Here is a 20,238-nt window from a genome sequence, read left to right on the forward strand (position 1 = left end):
ACCTAATTAATAAAGAGGATTCTTTCCTGTCAGAGGACTTGTAATTAAAGTACCCTTTAACAAGTGGGGACTGTGTCATTGTCAATGACTTGTTCCTTTTAGGTATCAGAAATCATGTTGGTATTTTTAATCTGTTTGTGTCTTTTATGTTGATTTAAAGCATGTATTTGTTATCAACAGCTCTGCTCTGCATTTTTTCAAAGTTCTGAGTAAAAAGAACTTTAATTTCTCAACAATATGCATCACAACTAGTATCACACAAGCAATGTGAAATGCTGTTTTTCAACTTTTCTAACATGTTGTGATATTGTCTCCAGGTCAGAGATCTACTCTCCACACCAGTCCAAGGTCACCGAGGTCATTTGAAAGTCAGACAACATCCACAGTCTGGTTTTTTTGTGGAGGGACTCAAGGTACAGTACATGATAAATGAAGACTTTCATACATTATGAAGCTGCTTTTAAAGCCCAGTAGCTTAAAGTATAGGATAAAGCCTGAGTACAAGGGCTCTTCTGGTATATAAAGTCCAACCCAACGATAAAATGTCGAGGCCGCAGGCCGAGACATTTTATCGTAGGGTTGGACTTTATATAGCAGAAGAGCCCGGGTACGAGGGTTTTATCCGACTTTTAAAAACTATCTACTGTTGATTGACCAATCAGAGTGCTCAATTCAGGGTGTTTTATCTACTCGTAAAGCCTTGGTCACCAAATTCCAGAAACGAATGACAGCGCCATAGTAAAGTACTGTCCAATCAAAAGTGAACATGTCATAATCTGTAGACATCTGGTACGTTTTAATATTCAAATTTGGTAACACAGAGGAAACCAGCTGCAACACAAAATCTTCTTTGGTACAAACATAAACTAATGTGCCCTAGGGCATTTAAACTAATGTGCCCTAGGGCATTTATAGGATGTTCCATGACATTGGAAGGCTATTTCACAAATAAAAGTTTTAATTCATATCCTAAACATGTTACATACATACATACATACAGACTGACGCCGGAAGCCAGACGGATACCCATCCCAATAGCTTCTATAGACTATAGTCTATAGTAGCTAATAACACAATTGGCCTTCGGCCAGTTGTGTTAGACAGTACGTACAAGAATGAAGTTGACACTGACATAAAAAGTGTAACAATAATCAAAGTTAAAAACTATCTACTGTTGATTGACCAATCAGAGTGCTCAATTCAGGGTGTTTTATTTACTCTTAAAAACTATCTACTGTTGATTGACCAATCAGAGTGCTCAATTCAGGGTGTTTTATCTACTCGTAAAGCCTTGGTCACCAAGTTCCAGAAACGAATGACAGCGCCATAGTAAAGTACTGTCCAATCAAAGTGAACATGTCATAATCTGTAGACATCTGGTACGTTTTAATATTCAAATTTGGTAACACAGAGGAAACCAGCTGCAACACAAAATCTTCTTTGGTACAAACATAAACTAATGTGCCCTAGGGCATTTATAGGATGTTCCATTACATTGGAAGGCTATTTCACAAATAAAAGTTTTAATTCATATCCTAAACATGTTACATTGACAAAGGGGACGGTTGACGTAAACACATTGAAAACGAAAATATATCAGTTAGGGGCGATAGTTTTTAAGTCGTATAAAACCCTCGTATTCGGGCTCTTCTGGTATATAAAGTCCAACCCTTTGTACTTAATATACCAGTTGTACTTTATATACCAGAAGAGCCCTCGTACTCGAGCTTTATCCTATACGTAAAGCCTTGGTCACCAAATTCCAGAAACGAATGACATCGCCATAGTAACGTACTGTCCGATCAAAAGTGAACATGTCATATTCTGTAGACATCTGGTACGTTTTAATATTCAAATTTGGTAAAACAGAGGAAACCAGCTGCAACACAAAATCTGCTGTGCCCTAGGGCATTTATATAATGTGCCCTAGGGCATTTATAGGATGTTCCATTACATTGGAAGGCTATTTCACAAATAAAAGTTTTAATTCATATCCTAAACATGTTACATTGACAAAGGGGACGGTTGACGTAAACACATTGAAAACGAAAATATATCAGTTAGGGGCGATAGTTTTTAAGAGTAAATAAAACACCCTGAATTGAGCACTCTGATTGGTCAATCAACAGTAGATAGTTTTTAACTTTGATTATTGTTACACTTTTTATGTCAGTGTCAACTTCATTTCTTGTACGTACTGTCTAACACAACTGGCCGAAGGCCAATTGTGTTATTAGCTACTATAGACTATAGTCTATAGACGCTATTGGGATGGGTATCCGTCTGGCTTCCGGCGTCAGTCTGTATGTATATATGTATGTATGTATGTATGTATGTATGTCCGTTTGTGAGGTGTCCGTCCACTCAAATATCTTGAGAACCGGAGTACATACTGATTTGATATTTGTCATGTAGATGAAAAATATGATTTTGAGAAACTGTTTTTTTTTAATTTTTTGATATTGTTGAAAATATGTAAGTTAGTGCCAAAAAAGGTGTTTTTGGTAAAAAATCATCTTCATAACCACTGGTCAGACAGCTTTGTTATGTGGTATACTGGTCCCTAGGGATAACCCAACTTAGATTTGTTCATATTGTGATGAAATATGCAAATCTGTATTTTTATTTTAAGGTAGTTTTTTTGTCATTTTTTGTCAAAACTTTATTTCATCAAAACCGCTCATCTGACAGCTTTGATATTTGGTATACAGGTTCCTACAGATAAAATAAATGGTTAGAAATGTTCAAATTGTGGTGATGTATGCCTTTAGATAATACTTTTATCCATTTTTAGCTACTATAGACTATAGTCTATAGAAGCTATTGGGATGGGTATCCGGCCGGCGTCAGTCTGTATGTATGTATGTATGTATGTATGTATGTATGTATGTCCGTTTGTGAGGCGTCCGTCCACTCAAATATCTTGAGAACCGCAGTACTTACTGATTTGATATTTGTTGTGTAGATGAAAAATATGATTTTGAGAAACTATTTTTTTTAATTTTGTGATATTGTTGAAAATAGGCAAATTAATGCCAAAAAAGGTGTTTTTGGTAAAAAATCTTCTTCTTCATAACCGCTGGTCAGACAGCTTTGTTATTTGGTATACAGGTCCCTAGGGATAACCCAACTTAGATTTGTTCAAATTGTGATGAAATATGCAAATGTGTATTTTTAAGGAATTTTTTTGTCATTTTTGGTCAAAATTTGACTTACATTGTATGGAATTCTTGTACTTTATAAACCCTATCAATTCACCCAGAAAAAAATAATTAATTTGATTTTAAATAATTGAATTAATTAGGAAATCATCAAAGCCAAAATAATTTTAGTGTGGAATTATCAGAAAGTTCAACTTTTTTTGACAGTTCATAGTGAAATGCTTACCATCTTGGAAGATTAAAACATGTAAAGGCAACTTTCCTGAATCCCAACTTTGATATATTCTGAACCACCATTTATGTTATCTAAAAGAAATTGCTCATAATAGTTTGTCATGATAGGGTGGTCAAATAAATAGAGATAGAGAAAGTTCTAATTTCCATTTATGGTTGACTTGGTAAGGATAAAATAAGATTACTTTTTAGCTCCGCTGTCAGAGACGCGGAGCTTATCAAATAGGCTGATTCTCCGTCGTCGTCCGTCGTCGTCGTCCGTCGTCGTCCGTCGTCCGTCGTCTGTCAACAATTGCCTTCTTCTCTGAAACCGCAAGTCCGATTGCTTTGAAATTTCATATGCAGTTCACTTGGGGTGACCTCACTTAAGTTTGTTCAAATCGCGGTGAAATTTGCATATTTGTATTTTTGGGGCATTTTTTGGTGTTTTTGGTAAAAAAATCTTCTTCTCTCAAACCGCTTGTCCGATTGCTTTGAAATTTCATATGCAGTTTACTTAGGGTGACTTGAGTCAGATTTGATCAAATCATGGTTAAATTTGCATATTTGTATTTTTAAGGCAATTTTTGTCATTTTTGGTAAAAAAATCTTTAAAAATCTTCTTCTTTAAAACTACCGGTCAGATAGCTTTGATATTTGGTACATATGTCCCTAGGGATAATCTATTTCAGATTTGTTCAAATTTTGCAGAAATATGCAAATTTGCATTTTTAAGTCAATTTTTGCCATTTTTGGTCAAAAATGTATTTCTCAAAAAGTACTGGTCTGATAGTTTTGAAATTTGGTATACAGGTTTCTATAGATGAACTAAGTAATATATATTGAATTTCTGATGAAATCTGTAATTTTTTACTTTTGGGGCAATTTTTGCCATTTTTGGTCAAAAAATGTGTATTTCCAAAATTACTCATCTGATAGCTTTGAAATTTGGTATACAGGTTCCTACAGATGAACTAAATGATATTTATTGAAAGTATGATGAAATCTGCAATTTTATATTTTCGGGGCAATTTTTTCCATGTTTGGTCAAAAAATGTGTATTTCCAAAACTAATCATCTGATAGCTTTGCAAGGTAGTATACAGGTTCCCACAGATCACCTCAATGATATTTATTGAAATTATGATGAAATCTGCAATTTTGTAATTTTGGGCAATTTTTGCCATTTTTGGTCAAAAAATGTGTTTCTCAAAAAGTACTGGTCTGATAGCTTTGCAATTTGGTATACAGGTTTCTACAGATGAGCTAAGTAATATATATTGAATTTCTGATGAAATCTGTAATTTTGTATTTTGGGGCAATTTTTGCCATTTTTGGTCAAAAAATGTGTATTTCCAAAACTACTCATCTGATAGCTTTGAAATTTGGTATACAGGTTTCTATAGATGAACTAAATGATATTTATTGAAATAATGATGAAATCTGCAATTTTGAATTTTTGGGTAATTTTTCCCATTTTTGGTCAAAAAATGTGTTTCTCAAAAGTACTGGTGTAACAGCTTTGAAATTTGGTATACAGGTTTCTATAGATGAACTAAGTGTGATATTTTGAAATTATGATGAAATCTGCAATTTTAATTTTTGGGGCAATTGTTGCCATTTTTGGTCAGAAAATTTATTCTCAAAAAACTACTCATCAGATAGCTTTGGTTGACATGTTCTTAGGGATGATCCGATGTGATATATTCAAAGTATGATGAAATCTTCAATTTTGTATTTTTGCAGCTTATTTTAGCCACTTTTTTCTGGCCACTGCATTGAGTTATCAAAGATTTCCACCTTCTTCATCAACATGTGTCAAAAATAGTTATTCTGTACATAAACACAGCGGAGCTATATCGGCCGCTAGGTCGCTTGTTGAGGAAAAAAATAGAGTGGTCAATTAAAAGAGTGGTCAAAGTGATAGGGTTTTTATGGTAAAGCTGGGCTGTAAGATTCCTCATGTGCTATTTATAGCAATTATGCAATCTGTGTAAACAGTGCAATGAAAGTGTAACATGATTCCTTATAATGCTTTTGATGACCTTGAACTTCTTAAGTTTCAAACATTTGTCTCTTCAGTGTGCTTTCTCTGAGTACGTACAGTCTCAACTTATTGAACAGAACTTACTTACAATGTTAATTTGAAAGTTAAAATGTGCTTGGTTAATAGGATGAAAATACTGATAAAGGTAACCAGCTGAAGATTCTTCATAACCTGACAGATATGCTGTTTTTTTATGACGTAAATCTTGATTTAAGCAAGTCTTGTTTACTTTAATTAGAATGTAATTAACTCTCGTTTATTTGCTATTATAGACTAATATAGTCTGATGAAATATGCAAATCTTTATTTTTACAGAATTTTTTTTCATTTTTGGTCAGGCCATCCTGAAATGGGCTATCAAAGATATCCACCTCCTTCATCAATACATGTGTCACAAAAGGTTATTCTCTACATAACACAGCAGAGCTCTGTCAACTGTTGAGTCGCTTGTTTTTGCAAAACCGCTGGTCAGACAGCTTTAATATTTGGTTTACGTGTCCCTAGGATGACCTTAGTGAGATAATTTCATACAGTCAGGAAATACTTAATTTTGTACCCCTGTCTATAGTAGCTTCAGGGACTTTGGCCATATGTTTACTTTATATTCAGTTGATTTTTAGTCGATTTTGCTAAAGCTACCATCTGCGCAATTGAAGGACAAAACATGCGAGTTGAAGAATCGAAAGAGACGCCATCTTGTTTCTCGGACAGGTCTAATTTTGTACGTTGTAAACGTTTCAGTGTATATTTGAATATGTTTCATAAATGTAAAGTTGACAGTGATGGTACTTTTAGTGACGTCATGTATTTTTTGGTACGAAAGGTGCCTTCCATCGACTGAACAATGATGGCCTCTGTAGGCGATAATCAACGGGTACCAGCGAATCTATTTGTTTTGCCAGCTAAGCTGTAAGATCTACCGAGGAAGGCAATCCACCAGCCCGTGTATGCAGCTGGGTCCAGAGCAAGGCCATGCTTAGTGTGCGCATGTGCATATAACTTGTTAGCGTCATTGTGGAGTTGAAGATATGCTGTCCTCTTTACGCAGCGATAACTTTTGCATTTTCTGTTGCTTATTTAGGTTAATTTCGTCAGTTGTGTGTTGATTCTGACATCACTGTTGACTTTGATCACTAAAGACAGTGTGTGCTTATATGTTGATCGATTCACTTAGGAAGTAAGCGCATTTAAGACTCATGGCATGATCCGACATGGCAATTTGGCATGATCGTACATGATCGAGATTGCATTCAGCAAGATCACGGTCTGTTTCTAGCTCCATGCGATAAGTAATGTTGTTTGTTACACTGTTGTTACCTATATTTCCACGAAAATACCATCAGAATTTCCTCATGGCTACTTGAAATCGTGCACTTGCATCCATGTAATTGTCAACATCACTATGCTTGAATATAGTTGACTCCTAAGTTATTACATCGACTGCAGAGTGCACATATGTGTACGTGTGAAAGTCACCCCGTATCATAATCAAAACATTTTAGTATTGCAACGTTTGAGCTGCCCGAAGCCTGAATTTACAGTTTACGAGAAATTTATCTCACATCTAACTGAGTTCTACTATGAAAAAATACAAGCTATGTTAAGGTAGCGACTCAGTTTCATTGTCACTTATTTTCAATCCTCATTTTCACAAAGAAGACGTGGTCACACACCCGACATGTGGTACTTTTTTTATCTGCTCGGTCACCGAAGAGTTCAGAAAATTTGTTAGTTTTTCAAAAACAGTGCGCATACGGCTGTTTTACTCAAAAACACGTGTTTTTTAGTTTTTTTACTCAAAAAAGTGTAAGTACAAATCTCCAATCGGCCTTGGTGATCTGTTTACGGCAATCGACGGCTGGGTATACTGGGCAAAAAACCGTGTCCCGGATTTTTGAAATTCGCTTTTGTTTTCGCACAATGCACCTTCAAAGTGTCAACTTGACGTTTTTTGCATAAATTATCGGCCTTTGTTCACGTTTGTCAGGATATCTTCACTTCCAGGCCCTTTATCGGAAATCTGAGACACCTTCTTTCAGATATATTCATTCACTGTCCACAGGTGAAAAATCAGGCTAGTCTGTCCAGGCGCCGCCAACTTATACTTATTTGAATAATGTACGCACTGCCAAAAACGGAACTGAGAAAATCGACGATTTGTGTAAACGACCTATGCGTCACACATTGTGACCAAGAAGTCCGACTCGCGCACTATTTTCTGCGAATTTTCTTATACCAGGAATAAGTTGAAATATTTAGAGTCAGTTTTGGGAATTTTGAATATGTTTAGGATTGCAGATCGTGTGAAAATAGAAAGAAATTATACACTAAACTGGCAAATGCTTAGTGCCAGCAGTGGGTGGTATTTACACAACAAACACAGAGGGGTACTTAGCGATTTAATCCATTTTTGGAACGTTTAACTAGCATATTAACTGTATACTGTTAACTCAACGGTTACAATCTGGTTACCAGTGTTCACAGTCAAGACGAAGACGTCGAAACTTGTGTAAAAAGTCTATCAGATCGAGACCTGTGTGCTGTCGTCGCGCGATCGCGTCGGGCATTCACTTGTTCTTGACTCAAGTTGTTTACTTCCTGTCTCGCGATCGGCAATTTATGCATGTTCTTTGTGAAAAGTGATTGTCAAGTTCATGTTAGCGCCGACACTGTGCGAACGGGACGTCACTTGCTAGTTTTCCTACCTCAAGATGAGACGAACACATGTAACTCTTGACAACATAAAATGTCTGTCGTATTTTCTTAGCTTTTGCACCGCACTGCAAACTTGTCTCCCTTCGTTATGACGGGAGAGATTGACTCGTGTTATTTTTTCAAACTTTATTTATATGTGTTCTTGTACCGATTTTATCAAACTAATAATAATCACGCCGTAGCGTAGAACAGTGCAGGCTGTCATCGACAGCGTGTTCCGAGAGACAGAGTATCGACTAGTCTACACAGCTAGTGGAGTCACTCGACTTGCGCAATACCAGCGCACACATTATTATTTCGGAGATTTTTACTTTTAGTCAAACTTTTGATGACTGACCTCATATAGCAAAAATTGCTAGTTTCAGCACTTCTAGAAGTTGAGCCGGATTTGTTTTACGTTCAGTGTTGAGGTCCAGCTAGCAGCTGTGGAGTCTGCGGGTAATTGATAAGTTTAGACAACACGCACACAATAATCATTTGTGAACCCTCGCAATTCACGTTTGACGTAATTTAATTTTTGGGTTATATTTAAAGAAAGAAAAGGCATGAAATAAAAAAAAATATTTCCATTTCGTTTCGAAAAATTAGCAGATCGGTGAACTTGCTCTTGTGAATCTACATTATGTGTGTATGAACTCCTGCACTGGCTTGGGAAACTCCTTGACATAAATGTCACTTGTTGTCGGGTACGGTGTTGTTCAAGGTTTCTCAGCAGACACGAAAAGACTGCACGATAGAAAACTCGAGTTTAAAAATATAAAAGAACACGATACTAACACCAAGCATGTACAGCAAGAGTGATAAAATTATCGCAACTAACAGAAGTTTCATCTCGCTCAGGCTAATTTTTGGACTCGGGTATGCAATCAGCATAGCCTAGGATATGTTCGAAAAGCAGCGTGTCAAATACTTTCATAGTTGTCTCCGTTATCGTCTGCGTCCTCGGCCAAATCTGACTCTTCACTGCATTCTTGATCGTTATTCAGGTGCAGCCAACGGAGCTATTCATCGAAAAAGCTATTCCAGGAGCAATTTTTGAGGGCAGGGGAAATTTTAATTTTGCTAGGGCAGGGGACATGTTTTTAGGTGGTAGGGGAGCAAATTTTAGTTTTTTTTGTAGGGCAGGGCAGATATCGGTTGATTGTATTGGGGACAGGGCTTGGCGAAAAACTTTTTGAGGGGAATTGTTTCCAGGGCAGGGGAAATTGGCAAGTTTTTTTTCGCCACAGGGCGAGGGAGCTTCAAAAATTCACAGTGGGGAGGGGAAACAGGCAAAAATAAGTGGGGAGTGGGTAAAAATGAAGTTTGAGTGTGGGAGGGTAAGTCGAAAAATGTTCTGTCGGAGGGCAAATTATGAACAGCTAGTTAATTACCATCTTGACTTAAAATTAGTCAATTCACATTATTTGTCCTGGACAATATATCTTATCATAGTAAGGACCTTTTTAAAAGTGCATTGTTCGTTGGCTGCACCTGGTTATTGCAGGGAGTATGAGTCAAAGTCGGACTGTTTTACATTTAAATCGACCTTTGCGCACGTTGCCATCTTTTTCAGGTCCGCTTTTGTGGACCTCGCTTGCTTTTTCGACGGTACGGAGCGCGAGCGCCGGCTTTGGTCTGCTCGACGTGTTTGCCGTACCGATACATGCGGAGTTCAAAACGCTGAGCATAACGTTGAAGCTAGCGCATGCGCACTATACCGCAAAGCCTATACATAATCTCTGCGTGTCTATCAAAAAATCGTGGTCTGTAATCCGCGACCGTTAAGACAAAAGGGAAATAATGGCACGCGGTGTAGCTGATAGTTTGCCATTTTAATAATATTTCAGGAATTTCCCGGTACGATGTGACCCAACACCTTTCCCCAAAAGAAAGACCATGTGTCAGTGGTTCGAAATTTGAAATAAAAAAAAAATTGCTAAAATTGACCTTGAACCTGAGTCGCATCGTTAAATAACTATCATGAATAGCAGCATATTATAAATATTTTGTACCTACTACCACTGTATCACTATCAGAAAATCAGAAGAAAACAAACCGGTCAGAGCATGGAGCTACACTCTATGGTCAGAGAAACTGTGGTCAGAATGATGCTGTCCAATTTTAACATTTGTTTCTTAGCATACACCAGATACTTATGACTGTCTCACATCATTTCCATATCATTTTATGTTCAGTTTTTATGATATTTAGTTTGCTTTTCACCATATTGTATGTCCTCCCTGCATAACATAATTAAATTTTGTTTTTGCCTACACACAGTTGAGGGGTAAACTTATCTAGTCTCATAGATTAAGATGTATGGTTGACTTCACAGTCTCCGAACTTTTTTCATTGAACATGTATCGTAGATAGGTGTACACTCCAAACACTAAGTACATGATGATGTGGTGAGTGTAACAAGCAATTTTTTTTTAAGTCAATGGCCAAAACTTATTTTCTATTTGATTGACAATAGATGTGTAATCAATGCCAACAATCCAGTTTAAGTAATTTGGTTTAGATTAGCCATTGTCCATTTATGGTACAATAGTTTGTCGCTAAATTTTTCTCCCATTCTGCATTTTATAAGTTCACAATTTCCTGTTTTACATATTTTTTATCCTATTGAGTTCCATGTCGTAATTCACTTTCACACATATCAAAACTGTTGATACTTAAAATTCCATCCTTGAACTTATGCTGGAGCAGTAACCAACCAGTTCAAATAACTTTCAATTATGTCTAAACAATTTGAATTTTTGACAAACTTCACATTTTATCGCAAATGATAAACACTAAGGAGGTCCAAAGGACATTGTTGTCGCCGGGCTGCTGTTGAAATTATGATGGAATCTGCAATTTTGTAATTTTGGTGCAATTTTTGCCATTTTTGGTCAAAAAATTTGTTTCTCAAAAACTACCTGTCTGATACCTTTTACATTTGGTATACAGGTTCCTAGGGGTTGTCTCAGTTTGATATATTAAAATTTGATGAAATCTTCAATTTTTTTGTTTCTGGGACAATTTTTGCTGTTTTTGGTCAAAATCTTTGTTTCTCAAATGTTACTCATCTGATAGCTTTGATATTAGGTATTCAGGTTCCTATATACATGTATACCGGTATATATATTGAAATTATGATGAAATCTTCAATTTCGTACTTTTGCAGCTAATTTTGCCATTTTTGGTGAGCCATCCTGAAATTAGGTATCAAAGATATTCACCTTCCTCATCAACACTTCTAGTTATTCTCTACATAACATAGCAGAGCTCTGTCGACTGTTAGCTAACTCGGTTTTTTCAAAACCACTGGTCAGACAGCTTTAATATTTGGTACACAGGTCCCTATGATGACCTTAGTGAGATAATTTCATACAGTCAGGAAATACTTAATTTTGTATCCATGTCTATAGTAGCTTCAGGGACATTGACCCAATGCTTGTGGTTTGGTTGACCCCTGACAAAAAGTCAAAAACCACTAATTAGACTGCATTAATATTTGCTACAGATATTCAGACCGTGTTGAAGGTTTTGATTTGTTAAAATGGAGCCAACCAGAGCAGTGGTTAGATAATTTTGGGAAATTGCTAACCCCCTTTTTTCAGTAATTGATTTTTAGGGGTCTTTCATACATGTATTTTTGGAAGGTACACCAATCCTGCATTTTGGACTGTTTTATGAGTTGTGGAACAAAAATGTGGGTTTGATCAATGTAAGAATTATGCAGGATGGCTGATTCCAATTGACAGAGATTTTCATGCTCTTTTGGTAATAAATTTGATAAAAAACAACATATTTAATGTTTTAAGATTTCTCACAATTGTTATGACCCTCAGCATTTGTCACTTGACTTAGTCACATGATTAGCTACTGGACAGGTGCATCGATTTAAAGACAAAGATCATTTTATTGTGTGATAAGGATGTAAGATTTTGTAAAACATAGTTAATTAGCCTGGAAATGTGTTTTTTTGCGAATATTGTTTTACCTCACTGACAACAGTGTGGTTTGAAAATGGCTGAAATGGGCTACTACGGAACTTTATTTTGTGTACATGTGGATCAAAAACATTTATGGTGTGAGCAACCCAGTGAGTGATAGAACAAAGGACCCAACAGCCAGAAGCTGGACGACAAAAAAGACGAAGGTGTACAATATTATTAACCCTCAGAGCGCTGAATACCTTGTGCATTGACAGCGTTTCCGTTACAATTTCAAAACATGCGTACGGTTTTACGCAACTTGGTTTTTGTTTGCGTAAAATGTATCAAAAAATGCATACAGTAGGAATTGGGATCTGAAGTGAGTTGGGCAGTCTTTTCTGTAGAACATGGGGTTCCTTTACTGCACATGCTCTATTAACAAAAAACAATAACCTAGGCGGCTTCAAGGTATACGTAGCTGAATGCTTGCTGAATCTGAATGTGAATAAATACGTTGAAGGACCAGAATTCTGGTATATCATCAACGGGAAAAAGAGGGCACAAAGAGGTCAGCTACCGGTAGTAACACTGGAGGGCTGCCTTAAAGGCATCCACCGTACTAGCATTTACAATATCTTCATCTAGATTATTCCAATCAACAATAGTTCTCGGGAATAAAGAATATTTATAAAGATCTGTATTACTGTGAGGTAACTTGAAACAACGAGTAATTTATTTACGCATATCTTTCAACTATGTTATGACAAGTAAAGTCCTTGAATTGTTTTGGTTTGATTGATCTCTTTGGGCTAATTTCAGGAACAAGGTAAGTGTCAGAACGTATAGCTGGTGTTAAACCCTCTGCAATTTTGAACAAGAACCAAAGGTGTGATGCATGCATCATCCGCCAGCACGGCTCGCTACCCAGACAGGAGTCTTCCACTAACTATGTGATTTCGGGAAGCATCTGGCTGCCCGAACAGCAGGCCTTGGCAAGCGAAGATGAGATGCATGTCTCGTATATGATCGTTGAGCAGCCTAATGAATTCATGTTTAAAGAATATACTTTTTAGTCCCCGCGGACGAAGTCCGGCGGGGACTTATAGATTGGGTCCCGTCTGTGCGTCCGTCCGTCCGTCCGTCCGTCCATCCGTCCGTCATCAACAGTTTCTCGGACACTGCTGAACCAATTTCGTTCAAACTTGGCACAAAGGCATAGCACTATGACCTACAGATGCACGTTGATTTATTTTGTGATACGATCGAATTTAGCCGCGAGGCGGCCATTTTGTTGCGATTTTTCATGTCTTTTGACCATAACTCAGACATCCTTGAGCAGATTCTGTTCAAACTTGGCACAAAGGCATAACACTACGGCTTTCATATCCATGTCAAATAATTTTGCGATATGATTCAATATGGGCGCGAGGCGGCCATTGTTGCGATTTTTCATGTCTTTGGACCATAACTCAGACATCCTTGAACAGATTCTGTTCAAACTTCGCACAAAGGCATAACACTATTGCCTACATGTGCATGTCAAATAAGTTCATGATACGATCCAATATGGCCGCAAGGCGGCCATTTTGTTTGCGATTTTTCATGTCTTTGAACCATAACTCAAACATCCTCGAACCGATTCTGTTCAAACTAGGCACAAAGGCAAAACACTATGGCCTACATATGCATGTCAAATTATATTGCGATATGATCCGATATGGGCGTGAGGCGGCCATTTTGTTGCGATTTTTCATGTCTTTGGACCATAACTCAGACATCCTTGAACCGATTCTGTTCAAATTTGGCACAAAGCAAAACAGTATGCCCTTCATATGAACACCGATTTATTTTGTGAAACGATCCAATATGGCTGACAGGCGGCCATTTTTTTGCGATTTTTTCATGTCTTTGAACCGTAACTCAAACATCCTTGAACCGATTTTGTTCAAACTTGGCACAAATTCAAAGCACGTACTATGGCATGCATATGCATGTATCAATTAACCTTGTGATAGGATCCAATATGGCTGCAGAACTGCCATTTTGTTGGAATTTTGCATGTCTTTGAAGCGTAATTCAAAGGTCATTACACCCATTTTGTCCAAACTTGGCACAAAGATCAAGCACTATGGCATACAATATGTCAATTTACTTCGTGACATGTTCCAATATGGCTGCCAGATTGTCATTTTTTTCGAATATCGCTGCCCGATGGTCATTTTTGGATTTTTCATGTCTTTGAGGCTTAATCATATGCAAATATTCCTTAACCAATGTTGTTGAGACATGGTACAAAGATAAAGTACTATGGCATACATATGCATGTCTACTAATTTTGTGCTATGATCCATATGGTCAATAGACAGCCATTTGATTTCAATTTTGGTTTGATTTTTTTATGTCTTTGAAACATAAACATAGGTCACTGTCTCTCGATAGACTGATTTTGTTCAAACGTGATACGAAGATGAAATACTATGGCTGCATTCTTGTGCACATTAATTTGTTTCATTATATGATTCGAAATGGCTGATGGCTGATTACAACAACACATACCCGATCCCATAGCATTTCGAAAATTCCACCAAACCATGTGTATAGTATGTGCCGTCATGACACTAGAGGCAGTGAGGGCATCGTTATGTGTGATGTAATCAAAAGTTCCTTCAGTGGTCATTACCGGCAGAGATGAGTCATTTATTGAACGTTCCTTAGATTACTTTATTATGCAAGTCACAGGCCTGATGCACCCCTTGCATCAATGTCATTCCACAGCGACCTAGACCACAGCTACCTAGACACCAAAGATTATAACAAAATGGACAAGCGGGGACTGTGTCATCAACGATGACTTGTTGACTACGAAATTAGTGTTTTTAAAGGGCCAACAAAAAGCAGATACTGATCAAAGTCCAGTACCACTCAAGAATGCAACCCGACAGAATCTAATTCGTCACCCGTAAACACTTTCCAAATAACATGCGACGTAATGACTAACGGCAGCATTGATCGTGATGTTGAACGTGAAACCCGTCAATGTTGCTACAGAAAACATTCTTACTGCTGTAGGGATGATTGGTACGTGTCTTGGGTTATCGGCTATGCTTATTATGTTGTTTGATGGACATCGAGAAGGGCAATTTTGACGAGGTAAACAACACAAAATGCTGGTAACATACCATTAAAATATTATCAGCGGTGTACAAATCGAATGTTTCAATCGAAATCAACGACGAAGAAACACAAATTCATAAAAATTCTAGTATTGACGGTATTTTGTGTTCTACACATATATTTTAATATTCCATATTTCCTTATGTTTCATTACCCTCCCACTTTTGCATTTCAGGGATTTGAAAATAAGTTCTGAACTGAACAGCTGATTTTTTGTTTACGTTTTAAAAGTAGTCCGGGTCCCATATCCACCACATGTGGAATATGAATTCATCGTAGTCATATACCTATAGTGTGACGTCATACTATAGGGATAACTGGGTCTATGTATGTGATAATTATCCGTACCATGTTAATTTACAGTAGATTTAAGGATTAAATGCAATTTATAGCACTGTCCAGATTATTGTTTGCGCATATTAAACTGTATGAAGAGACTCTTCACTGTTTCTTATCAACAAAATATTAATTTCTATTTTGATAAACCACACACAACTGAGCATATTCAGTTCATATCTGGTTTAAGATCAAGACAATTTCTTTTCAGAATTTCCTAAAATTTTGATAAAAATTGTAGTCAATAAACTATGTCCTTTTGCTGTTTTGCTCCAAAGTAACAGAAAACAATTACAGAAAAATTTATGAAATTGATAAAATGTTGTACTGCAATTTAGGTGGGAAAAATTACACTCAAAGGGTTAGACATTTTAATATGCCAATAGCTGCAATTATCAAGTTTGAGTGTCTTTGGCACGAAAATGGGTTTATATTTGATGTTGTGAAAAATGCATTTCAGCATCACTGCAAATTAACTCATTGGTCATTCTTGATCACAGAGAGTTTGTAAGTATCGCAAATAAGCTACATATGTCAGTTGTGTTGCAGTGCCATTGGCGCTATATTTTGAATAAATGCCACAGGCCCATTATCAGAAAACTCCCATATCAAAAGTGTATGATCCAGTTTTGAGGTCATGAGAATGAGATTGAGTCAGTCTGCTGCTGATGTTGCAGTGCTGCAAATTTTAATGTCAAAAGCAAGTGTGTTTAGATTGAAATTTCAAGTGTAGACATAACATTATTTTTTATTGCTTGTAGTCTGTACCAGTAAGAAGTTACAAAGAAATTGAAAGACTCATGGATGAAGGTACTGTGAATCGAACAACTGCATCTACCAACATGAATGCCACAAGTAGTAGATCACATATGGTTATTACAATTAAATTTAAGCAGGTGAGTAGTAGATCAAATATGGTAATAAAATAAAATTTGAACAAGTGAATAGTACTTAAACAAATACAGAAGATGCAAATTAAAATATTCCATGGTTGATGGTAAGGTATAATATCAAAACAATATCTTTAAGTTATTGCCATTGAATATGATTTCATCACTTTATGATTCCCAATAGCATTAATATTTTCAAAGTGAGAATTAAAGTTTATTTCACAATCAAAGGTTTCTACAACATAAGGGATACTCTAATTAATATTATATCGTTTTGATAATCCACTTCCTTTGTAACAATAAAACAATGGCCTCCGAGATCTCGAAAATCGACCAGCAAATGTTGTGAAACATTGCCATAGGACTTGAAATAGTTGATTTCTCAAAGTTATGCCATATGTAACGGTTACTGTAGAATTAGCAAGCTTCTATGAAAACCAGTACTCAGCTGATTCTTATTCACTCATACAACACTGATAAGCAATCAATAATTGAATAGATAAAAAATTATATTTGATAAATCTTATGACATTTTGGTAATTTTGTATCATTGGGCAGGTGTTCATCAATGAATATGGAGAAAGTACAACCAAAAGTAGTGAAATGAATTTGGTAGATCTTGCTGGAAGTGAAAGAGCTGATTCAACTGGTGCAACTGGAGATAGACTAAAAGAAGGGTCAGCAATTAATCAAAGTTTATCAACACTGGGCAATGTTATCAGGTAAAATTAATGTTTCCTTCTTTAACCCTTGCAACAATATCCCAATGGAAACCTACTGGATCCTAATGGTATTTGTTCCAATGGAATCCGCTTGGAAATACAGGGATTTCAGCAGTAATTTTGAACTAAACATCTCATTAATCACTTTGCAATGGGAACTGTTGATAATCCTATGGAATGTCATTATGTATTACTGATAGGTTTCAACTTAAATTCAGATGCATTATGTCCATAAACTCTACTGTTGTTGAAAATTTAATATTTCTTGACTAGCATTATTGTAAACTTACAAAGAAAAGATCGTGTCATTAATAAATTGATATAGTATAGGGCTCAGCCAATGGTGATGTGCCGGGGGTTAAGATCAAAAAATTTTATTTGTATTCATGATTAGTAATAATAAAGGATAAAACAGAATTTATTGTTACAGGCTACCTATATGTTTGCACGACTGCTATGCCCAGTTTACCCTCTGATTAAAACAGTTCATGCATGTTCACAATGTCAGACCCTGCAGGTATATATTTTCTGTTAAGTGTAAAAATTTTGGACATAAATTGGCAATTTTTACCATGATAACTACCAATTGTGTATTGTGTCATCATTGTCATTGCAATAACAACTGCACCACCCAACTTCCAATTGCAAGCTGAAAACTAGAGTTCAGGCTAACCAGATATGAACTGAAAATGCTCAGGTGTTTCATGATATATTGCAGTTGTGTGTAAATTTAAACTTTTGCCACATGTTTGCAACTTCATTGAAGGTGTTATGATCAACATCATGAACAATATTGACCAAAGATTAATTCTAAAAGTCATTAATTATGAAAATATGCAATCAGCTGAAATAAAGATCCTAAATTTCTTTTACTGCTGTCATTGTATCACCACTTTATATAGCAAATGTAATTTCCTTTGGTCAAGTTCTTCAAGTTATATATGCCAAACTGTGAAAGCTTATTAGATTTGCAAATTACAAATTAGCTGACACGAAATGCGAAATAACTTTCAATATTGTTTAACCTGTTATTACATATACAAGGATTTACTTGATCAAAGTTGAATGTTGATCTATCCCGGTACATATCCCTAATTGGGAAAGATCATTAGATATACAAATTAGTAGTTGGCTGAAGAAAAAATGTTGAATGACTTTCGAAAATGTTGTATCATAGTATCTTCAATATAGGTGGCAGGTTTCATCAACTTTTGTCAATCCCATGCAGATATATATCCCTTATTAGGATACAAGGTACAAGGTAGCTTGTACTACGATTTCAGGAAAAGCAAGGTAGCTTGTCTCTTCTGACTACATGGTGTACATGAACTATTTTGAAATACATATTACTCAGTCCATCTGTGTTGCATTATGGTTACATTTTTATTGATAAACATTTAGTGTTTTGTATTTCTTTTGTTCCATGTCTACTATAAGAACCTCCTCACCCTTATCTGGATCTAGTATTGTTGTCAAGCAAACAGGTCCGTAAACTTAAAGGCAAAATGGCCCAGTTAATTGTTGTAAGGCATCATAATTTAGGGGCACCTGATGACAGTGTAAGTTTCAAGTCATAAGTACAGGGCATCACGAAATTTCCACGGCAAATTTGATTGGGTTTTTGATCAAAAACACACTAAAATTTGCAGTGAAATGTTCTTGCTAAGACACCCAATACTCCTGATGCAAACACACCTCAAATACATCTTAAAAAGGCATCTGAAAGTGGCCAATTCAAGGTACTTTCAGGTGCACCAAAAAGGCAACTGTACTTTTTTCAGTTGGTGCCTTTCGGGTGCTCGTCAAACACACCGAAGAACACACCTCAAATACATCCCAAAAAAGCACACGAAAGGCACCAAAAGTGGCCAATTTCATTGGCCATTGGCCAATTTGGCCAATTCTTTGATTGAAAATAGAAAACATCTAGAGAAAAATAATCATTTTGTTTAAAATGTACTTGTCTAAACTGCAATTTGTTATGGCATCAACTTTAACCAACGGACCACGACTTACCTGATCATCACAATCATTGAGTTAATTTCTCTTGGACATCACGTCTTTCTCCGATCAGTGATGTTATCTTTATTTGAGAAATTTATGAAATTACCGATCGGATTCAAACTCACAACATACGGCACCCAGCCAGAGAAACATTTTACAGTGATATTCATTGTATTGTGAAATGCATGCCAAGTTGATTCCCAATCACCCTTACTATCTTGCTATGTAGGCCTACAGTTGACCGTACTGTGATGTTCAAATTAGCATTCATGTTTTGTTTGTAGTACAGAGTTTCAATTTCTTCAGCTGTGGTTCGGAGCTGTCAATCATTCAGTTGCTACACAAGTTTAAACATTGAGAACAACAGAATGCGATCACAGCAAGTTGTTACTGCACTATTTAAGTTGTCAGTTTGTTGCCGCACTGCTGTTGCCGCATGTTTTGAGGTGTAAGTGAGTTCCACAAATTTGTTGCCGCAGTGTTTGCGGCAATGAAACAATGGGAAGTGGGCGCAAATTAAAATAGAAATCACGGACCTTGCAGCAAAGAACAATGCTGCCGCAGAGTTACCACAAGGTTACTTGCCACATATATGCTGCAAAATGCGGCTACAAGTGTTATGTTTTGTGTTGAACGGAGGCATAGTCTTGAGTTGTTACTTCTAAGTTTATTCAAGTGATTATCATAAGTTACAAATACAGGATGTCAGTGACTCTCATGTATATTAAGTAGGTGGTCATGAATATTGAATAGTGGGATGTGTTGAGTAATCACATCATGACAACAAGTTGTGTGATGATGGGACTGTACAAACACAAATTAATCCTTAATTGAACATCTTGTCATCCTCCAATCGAATCTCAGTTTCCAACAGAAGTGCGATTTAAAGTCATAGAGATAACAATTCCTTTTTTCGGAAGTTGAAGGATGTTGCCAGGAGCTTTGACAAGTTTCAGACAAAGCTACAAATGTGCACTGTCTCTAGCTGAAGCAAGCCAGCAGTTGCCATTCTCCTTTATTATGACATGTTTTCAACAGTAACTGTTGTCTTTTGTGATGGAGTTGCAACCTA

At 36.5% G+C, this 20,238-nt stretch overlaps 1 protein-coding gene across 3 annotated transcripts in view; it reads left to right on the top strand.

Moving 5' to 3' along the window:
* LOC139144565 (kinesin-like protein KIF28P) overlaps positions 1–20,238 on the top strand; it is a 503,294-nt gene that overhangs the window by 127,119 nt on the left and 355,937 nt on the right. For all 3 annotated transcript variants that reach the window (XM_070715275.1, XM_070715274.1, XM_070715276.1), the window contains exons 4-6: positions 318–413; positions 16,312–16,446; positions 16,999–17,162. In XM_070715275.1, coding sequence (XP_070571376.1) covers positions 318–413; positions 16,312–16,446; positions 16,999–17,162 — 395 coding nt within the window. The remainder of the gene's footprint in view (positions 1–317; positions 414–16,311; positions 16,447–16,998; positions 17,163–20,238) is intronic.

This window comes from Ptychodera flava, chromosome 11, assembly GCF_041260155.1.
Source record: "Ptychodera flava strain L36383 chromosome 11, AS_Pfla_20210202, whole genome shotgun sequence".
Classification (NCBI taxonomy): domain Eukaryota; kingdom Metazoa; phylum Hemichordata; class Enteropneusta; family Ptychoderidae; genus Ptychodera; species Ptychodera flava.